Below are 8,906 nucleotides of genomic sequence, written 5' to 3'. Positions count from 1 at the left end.
TGTGCACTGGAGAAGAATGTATATTGTGCTGCTGTTGGGTGAAGTGCTCTATAGATGTCTATAAGGCCAAGTTGGTGGATTGTATTGTTTAGTTGAGAGCTTTTAAGATCCTAGTCGCTACTTGCCAAAGCAGGAGGTGGAACAATGTTTTGTGTAGTATGTTATGCCAATTGAGCTTGATGTCCTCTGTGACTATGGTCCCGAGTCCACAGGTTCAACTACTCGCTCTCTCTGGGTAGTTGGCTGTGACCAAGAAGTGACTACAACCTTGTTGAAGAAATACATTTTTCAATGTGACACAGTACACAGATATATCTCGATATATATATACACACACACACAACTAAAACAACTTCACAAAAACAGCACTTCTCCATACATATGCAACACACTCTAATACTCTTTCTTATGCTTTTTTGAATCATTATGACTTTTAAAGCTGGTCTTTAGCTTGATCCATACTACTGATGTCTCCTGACTGTAATTATGCAGAAAAACATTAAATGACTCTTTGCATCAAGCTAGATAACTCCACTTCTTTTCTTTCATCATACAGCAGCTAGTGGAGAATAAGGCATGAAGCCCTGAACTGTGAAGACGGCATCTGCGAATGTGTCACAAGAGCTCTCCCAGCCCCGCCCTCTGCTTAGCCAACATTCCTGTTAGGAAGACATGAGGGTCCTGAGCAGTAATTGGGACAAAGCAAATTTCAGTGGCCACAGAAGAGTCACCGGGCAAGGCCACTCCTCCAAAATGTTTCTATCAAATGCAAACGCTTTGCATGGGGTGGAAGGAGGCAAACTCCGTCACAGCAAATGAATCCCATGGTGACTCCAAATGGTGGCATATCTCAGGGGCTTCCCAGCATTTGGGATTGGCCTTCACACCTTACCTTCCATCGAGGCAGGCAGTCAGAGGGCTTCCAGTGACCTCCGAGCTTAATGGCTGGATCTTTGGAGAAGATTTCATGAATGTCATCCATTCCAATTTCACTCATGTTTATGTCTATTGGGCCCTCTGAACAGAGAAGAAAAGAGGGTTAAACAGCCAGGAAATAAGTTTTTGGTTTTTTTTTACAAAGTGTTATTCTCTGGAAAAGGTGAATGCTTGTTCAGTTGACTTATTTTTTAGCCAGTATGGAAGCACCTTCCTCCCCTGTTCAACTCAATGTATTTCAGTTCTCAATACACTGCTATTATCTTTGTAAAGCAGCAAACACAGAAAGTGAGATTTCTGAATTCGGCCTCTGCCAAGGATGCAGTGAGAAATGAAGACTCTAAACAAAACAGCAACTGAAAATGATTTCTGATAACCAACTTTCACCCTCAAACATCTCTGCTACTGAACCTTAAACTTCCCAAAGAGGAAGTGGGAAAGCAGCTGAGCTCGGAGCTCTCTTAAGCATGTTCCTGAGGTGCTCAGACACACACCGACCATCCCAGTTAATTCCTGGTAAACTGGAGGCCCAGAGGCCCACCTGGGCAAATCACGTCCAAGCCCAGAACACATGGTCACCTGTGACTTTTGTCAAGAGGCAGAATGAAGAAGTCTATAAGCACAAAAAAGATAAAACAGCTTAATGTAACTGTTTAGATTACATATGGATTCCAAGAAAGAAAAAAAGTCAAGAGAATTTTTTAACCACCAGTACTTTGTTGAGAAAACAATGTCCCCAATATCAGGCAAATCATAGTGTCGGTGTGAGACCGACAATGACAGACACAGCCTGTCTAAATTCTTACCTATCTAAAATACACAATATATGTTCTTTACCCAATGCCGGCGAGTCAGCTCTGACTCACAGTGACCCTGTAGGACAGCGCAGAACTGCCCCATAGGGTTTCTAAGCTTTCGGTTAGCAGCTAAGTGCTTTAACTGCTGCACCACCACATACCCAAGCCACAAAGGAGGAGGCATATGCAAAGGAAAGAGTGAAAAATGTGGTAGAAAAGGTACCCAAGAGCACAGGCAGCCTCCAGAAAGGCTGGAGGGATGTCAGATCACAAATGACTGGCACGGTCCCTGCTTCCAAGGGCAGGGAGGTGTTTATACTCTTATAGAAGACATGCACATAGAGCCCGAGGGACCGAGAGCACGTCTCCCTTCCATTTTAACCAATGAAAACCGTTCTGAAAGCAGAGAAAGACAATCTGGAGCTGTACTCACTCATAGAAGGGAGCCTTTCAGGGCAGGTATGGTTTGCAAAATAGGTGAAGTCTTCGGGAAGGAAAGTTGTGGTCTGTAGGAAGGTTTCACTGTGATTCAAGTCAAGAGGATAATCTGGAGGGAAAAAAAGGCATCTGAGACTGGTGCCTGTCATCAACACCGCAAACCTTAGTCACCTGCCAAAGAAGAGTCAGCTTTTTCTAGATTTCATCCTTTGTGGAAGCAGGACCCCGGATTAGCTCTTGATCAGTTACAAATGTGAAACTGCCAGTAATAATAAAAAGAAATGCTAAGTAGGCAATAAAAGGAGACCTTTGGCATGGTGCCTAAGGCATTTAACTGCTAACCAGAGATTGGAGGTTCAAACCCCCCAGCTGCTCCGTGGAAGGAAGATGGGACAATCTACTTCCATAAAGATTCACTGCCTTGGAAACCCAATGGGGGTTGCTATGAGTTGGACTTGATTTGATGGCAGTGAGTTAGTTAGGTTAGTTAAGTAGGTGATACCATTTTAACCAGCCTTTCTATCCTTATTGGCATCACAGCCTTACACACATTCAGTTTAGATCAAAGAATCCTACAAGGTAATTAAAAAACAAACAAGGCAACCACAGCAGTTTCCAATGCTCCCTTCCATTTCTCATTCTCTAAAGGAGTTATTCTCACCTCTCACAGTGACTATTCCAGAATTTGTATTTAGTATTTATCTCCATTAGCCTGTAGAGCTATGATGTCAAGGGTGACTAGCAAATCCTGCTGACTATGCCAATTGTGTAAACCAGCCCAGGGAGACTAAGATCACCCACTACTGATGCCAAATTGTGTGGTGGGAAACAAATCCCATTCCACACACCAACCTCATCCTACGGAAATCTGTCTCCCTTCCCTAGTGAGTCCAGACTCTGGCTGTCCACTCAGCCCATCTTGCCCTTATTTATCCTAGGTCATCAAGGACTAGATCAGTGGGTACCAGCTGCAAGCTCGAGAGCCCAGACGACGCCCTCCACATCAGAGCAGCCAGCCCTCATGCCTCCTTTGGGTCCTGTAATGTACTGGAATGACTCAGAGCTCATGGAGAAATACCGCACCTTCACTAACAGCTTTAATTTCACAAAAAAGGATACGAACGAGAGGTGCCTAGAGCAGGTCTGGGAGGGTCCCAGAGTGGAGCTTCCATGTCCCACAGGGGTGTGCTGCCCTCCCTGAGCAGAAGGTCTGTCCTACCAACCAGGAAACCCCATCCCAGCCTCAGGGCTCAAGGTTTGCATCGGCCTTACCATATGGCCACGAGAGCTTTTCCTTTAGGCCTGAATCAGCACTGGCCCCCACGTGGTCCCTCTTGGTCTGGCCAACCTCACTCATTAGCCTCAAACGCAGTCCGGCTCTTAAGAACCCAAAATAAAAGGGCAAATTGCTTTCTGAACCTCACGAGAGCTAATCTTGTTTCTTTCATCTTATCTACTGACTTCCCACTCTAGGTTAGGGTTTGGCTCCCCTTCCTAGCCCTGCTTCCAGCACACATGGTACCCCTCCCATCTCCCTATACCCGCCCACTCCATGGAGTCAAATTGGACTCCCAGAGAGCCTACAGGACAGAGTAGAACTGCCCCAGGGGATTTCCAAGGCCGCAACTCTTTACAGAAGCAGATCCCTTCATCTTTCTCTGCTGGGGTGGCTGGTAGCTTCCAACCACCAACCTTCTGGCTATCAGGTGAATGCTTTAACCACTGCCACCACCAGAGGTCTTTCATCTCCCTATATCTATATGATAATCTTTGGTGTTCAAATTATGATGATTTTAAAATAGAATTCACATTTGCAAAATATGGAAAATTATGATTACTTTTCCTTTCCTCAACAACTTCCTTCCACCCCAAGTGGCTGTCTTGTTTTTCTGGTTGCTTAGTTTTAGATGTAATAATTACTAACTTAACACTATCCCTTTTCCCAATACATCTCCTCTGAAGACATTCACATGCATCAGGTAGTCTATCAACTTCATCTTCCAAAAAAGGTCCAATACTTCTGACCAACACCAGTCTGGCTGGGCTCCTCTGTGCCTGATGCTGTCTCCAAGCCCCTCACCTCCCCATCCCAATGATCTGAAATTCCCCTCACCGCTCTTTGATGTTGAACCTCACATTTCCTAAATTCCATCTTTCCCATTTTGCTGTTTGGTGGAGTGCATCCTCTTCTTAAGAAAAGGGGGTGGGAATTCTTTTGCAACCTTGTGCACCTATTTTTATTCTTCTCATTTGACTCGTAGTTTGTCTGGATCTCCATCTCAGGCTGGAAATACTTTCCCATTAGAATTGGGAACTATTTGTCACCGCCTTCTAGCTTCTGTGGGGGGAAATCTGAAGCCATTTTAATTCCTGGTCTTTCCAGTAACTTCTTTCTGGACGTGTGAAGAATTCTCTTTGCTCAGGAAATTTCTGGTTGGTGTGCCTTGCTGAGTCTATGTTCAGCCAGTGTGCTGGCCATTCAGTGAGCCTTTAAGGACTGAAAATTCAAGTCCTTCTGTTGTAAATTCGGGCAGGAGAGGGTTGGATTGTGGTGATCATTTCTTTCCTTTTGTATTCTCTGCTCTTTTTCTGAAAAGTAGAGAATATGAGTTGGATGCCATACCTCCTAGCCCTCTGATTTTCTCCTTTATACAACTTTTTATCTTGCCATTTGCCTACTCTACTTTCCAAGAGATTTCTTCAACTTCACCTAAGCTTCAGTTAATTTTAATTTCTACTATCATTATTTTTAACTTCTAAGAGCTCTTTGTATTTCCTGAACAATCTTTCTTACATTCTTGTTTCATGTTTGCAATCAGGACATCAGAAGACTCATTTAACAATCTGCAATATGCAGACAACACAACTTTGCTTGCTGAGAGTGAGGATGACTTGAAGCACTTACTGATGAAGATTAAAGACTACAGTCTGTGGTATGGATTACATCTCAACATAAAGAAAATGAAAATCCTCACAATTGGACCAATAAGCAGTATCACAATAAATGAAGAAAAGATGTTGTTGTTGTTATGTGCCGTCGAGTCAGACCCGACTCATAGCGACCCCTCCTTGGGTTTCCGAGGCAGTATCACTACGGAAGTAGATTGCCCCATCTTCCTTCCGAGGAGTGGCTGTTGGGTTTGAACTGCCAAGAAGAAAAGATAGAAGTTGTCAAAGATTTCATATTACTTGGTTCCACAATCAACACCAATGGAAGCAGTAGTCAAGACATCAGATGACGCCATACTGCACTGGACAAATCTGCTGCAAAAGACCTCTTTAAGGTGCTGAAGGGCAAAGATGACTGTGTCAAGACTAAACCAAACTCCAAATTCACTGCCGCTGGGTCAGATCCAACTCACAGCGACCCCTCCTTGGGTTTCTGAGGCAGTATCACTACAGAAGTAGATTGCCCAATCTTCCTTCCAAGGAGTGGCTGGTGGGTTTGAACCGCCAGCCTTCTGGTTAGCAGTCAAATGCCTTAGGCACTACACCACCAGAGCTCCCAAAGCCATGTTACTTTCAATTGCCTCACATGCATGTGAGAGCTGGACAATGAGTAACGAAGATAGAAGATGTGTTGTTTTTGAGTTGTGGTGCTGGTGAAGAATACTGAAAGTACCACGGACTGCCAAAAGAACTAACAAATCTGTCCTGGAAGAAGAACAGCCAGAATGCCCCTTGGAAGCGAGAATGGCCAGACCTCGTCTCATCTACTTTGGTCATGTGGTCAGAAGGGACCATTCCCTGGAGAAGGATGTCGTGCTTGGTAAGATGGAGGGTCGATGAAAAAGGGGAAGGCCCTCAATGAGATGAATTGACACAGTGGTTCAGGTACAGCAAGGACTGTGAGGCTGGCACAGGACTGGGCAGTGTTTCATTCCGTTGTACACAGATAGGGTCGCTATGAGTCGGAGCCAACTCAGCAGCACCTAACAACAATAACAACAACAACATACATGTGACAGTTAAGTTTTCTTCTCTCTGTGTAGTCTGTTTCTCTCAATTTGCTTTTTCTTGCTTGTTTTTGATCTCTAGCATGGCGATCCTTGATTGTCTGATAATATTTATGAGTGGGAGGGTTTAGACTACGTGCTTCTTAATTGTCATTGTTCTGGTCAGGAAATTTGGTTTGGAAACTTCCAGTGTAAAAATACTTGGTCCTTTCCTCTTGCTGATCAGATTCTCCAGAGAAAACTATTTAAATCTTCTAGAATGGTACAGACCTTGCTACAAGCATCCTGGAACGAGGAGGAGAAAAATGTAGATGGCATATGTTGGCCCCCTCTTTTCAATACTGCACTCAAATGCTAAACCCTGTCTGGTGTCCTCAAGTACAGAGACCCTCTTTTACCATCTCTAGAGGCTAAGTCTTTTGTCAGGATGGGAAAATGGATCTGGGTATTTGACGTCTTTTTCAATACCTCTCAACCAACCCTTATCTTAGCTCTTTCTTTTATTTCTACATCCAAACAGACTTAATATTGCTAATTCCTAAGCTTCTGGGTGACTGGGGTATAAACAGGTGGTTCTTGTCTTTCCCTGTTGCCGTATTAGGAGTCAATTTCCTTAGGCCTGTTAAGTCTTTTATGACTGATCTGCTTCCCAACTTTTAAACTTTTTGCCCAGGTCTCCTTTTCTCTTCTCATTCATAAGCGTTTATGCCATTTTGAAAGTATTGTTGTTGTTTTAAATACATATACATGTGTGTATTTTAAGTGGAGTCACTTTAAGTGGACTTTAAAAGTATGAAGCAGATTGCTCTTTGCCAAGTGACTGTAACACTGGAACAGAACAGGGCTCCTCCAACCGCTGTTTTTTTTTTTGTTTTTTTTTTTTTAACAGATGAAGACACTGGATCTTTTACACATGACTCCTGCCAAGAGACAGGGCTGAGGTGGGACAGAGCTCCACCTCAACTCAGGGTCAGGGATCTTCCCACTATGCATACTATTTGTCTCGTGGTATTAAACTCTCCTGCACTAACCCTTTTAGATTCAGTCCTATTGCTTTTTAACTTTGTTGTTGTCGCTGAGAATATACACAACAAAACACACGCCAATTCTACAGTTTCTATGTGTACCGTTCAGGGACAATGATTACATTTCCGACTTGTGCAACCATTCTCACGCTCCTTTTCTGTGTCCTTCCTTCCTTATTAACATGAACTCACTGCCCCTAAGGTTCCTATCCAACCTCTCAAGTTGCTGTTGTCAATGTGATCCCATAGAGATAGCTCTTAAAAGAGCGTAATGCCCAAGGTGGATATATTTTTTTTTTTTTAACTATTCAGCTAAACTATCATTTGGTTTTAAGAAGACTTTAGGAGGTATTTTTGGCTTACAGCTTAAAGATTATCTCAAGACAACAGTTTCAGGGGTTTATCCATCTTCCATGGCTCCATGAGAATTTCACATTCTGTTTTGCATTTCTTTTCCCCTTTTTGATTTGGAAAATCTTTGATTAAATTGTTCAGTGATGGTAGCCAGGTACCATCCAGTTCTGGTCTCATGGCAGAGGGGATAGTTGTTGCTTGTGGACAATATGATTTCTTTTTGACCCTCATATTGATTCTACAAAAATTAAGACTTTGTTCCAAATTCACTTCCCATTCTAGAATTCTAGATTCTAGAATCCCTATCCTAGGGATTCAAATTCATCTCCCATCTAGATTTCTAGAATCTGCAACTGCAATATCATAAAAGGCACTACGAGAGGATTCCCAGAATCAAATGACTAATAATAACTGAACCTTTTTATATAGCCCCCTTTCAAAACAAAACAAAACAACTGCTATCAAGTTGATTCCAAATCACAGTAACCCTTGTGACAGGGCAGAACTACCTCAAAGAAAAGGCTGTGATCTTTACAGGAGCAGATCACCAGGTCTTTTCTCCCACACAACAGCTGGTGGGTTTGAACTGCTGATCTTTTGGTTAGTAGTCAAGTGCTCAACCACTGGGCCACCAGGACTCCTTCACAGCTGCCTACTCTTCAAGTATTCAGGGGACAAAATTCAATGAGAGGCAACTTGAAGAGAATTTTAACAGTTCACAGGGATGGAAGGGAACGGAGTATGTCTGTCTTCTGAAAACACTGAAGCCTGCATTCACAGTGAGTGATAGAGATTAGTATGAAGGCCTAAACTAAGTCAGCATGAACCCAAAAGGTAAAATTACATTTAAACAGAGATTAGTCCAAAGTCACCTACAGGCACACCTCTCTAAGGTCATCCTCCTTCCGAAGGAAGAAAATCTTTGTGAAGTAACTCCACAATGAATTACTATTCCAATACTATTCTTTTAAAAATAAGAAGATACACATACACAAAAAAATGATTCTCTTTAAGAAAAAAAATATTAAAGGAAAAAGTTGCATATGTACTGGAAACTACATGATGGTGATATACACGTGTGGAGGGAGAAGCTGGTTGGAGACAGCATCATTACAACCAGCCTTTTCACAAGCAAATCAACACAAACAGTAGAGTGATTCTGGGCAATGACAGACTCAAGTCTTAGAACTATAAGCTAAGTAGGAAATAAGAAGTAAGAGAAAAAGGAAGAAACAACAGCAGCAGCAAAAGAAGAAGAAAAACACGGGAGGGAAGCAGACAAGAAGACATTCCAACCTTAATGCTCCAACTATCTGGGATGTGTTTGAAGACAAAGATAAATTTCTTCCTACTTTTTTTAAAGACTAATAAGCCTGGTAGCAGTTAGCATGAAAGAAAAC

The 8,906-nt window shown here is 42.7% G+C and overlaps 1 protein-coding gene across 1 annotated transcript in view; it reads right to left on the bottom strand.

Annotated features, from left to right (window-relative positions):
- The window catches only part of B4GALT5 (beta-1,4-galactosyltransferase 5), a 115,733-nt gene that overhangs the window by 14,238 nt on the left and 92,589 nt on the right, over positions 1–8,906 (bottom strand). Inside the window, exons 3-4 of the mRNA XM_007938325.2 lie at positions 2,167–2,280; positions 893–1,017 (exon numbers count right to left, since the gene is read on the bottom strand). Coding sequence (XP_007936516.1) covers positions 893–1,017; positions 2,167–2,280 — 239 coding nt within the window. The remainder of the gene's footprint in view (positions 1–892; positions 1,018–2,166; positions 2,281–8,906) is intronic.

Source organism: Orycteropus afer, unplaced genomic scaffold (genome assembly GCF_000298275.1).
Source record: "Orycteropus afer afer isolate SDZICR_OR568_19922 unplaced genomic scaffold, OryAfe1.0 scaffold00049, whole genome shotgun sequence".
NCBI classification, from domain to species: Eukaryota; Metazoa; Chordata; class Mammalia; order Tubulidentata; family Orycteropodidae; genus Orycteropus; species Orycteropus afer.
The sequence above is the reverse complement of the archived record's forward strand: the minus strand, read 5'-3'. Positions and strand labels throughout refer to the sequence as shown.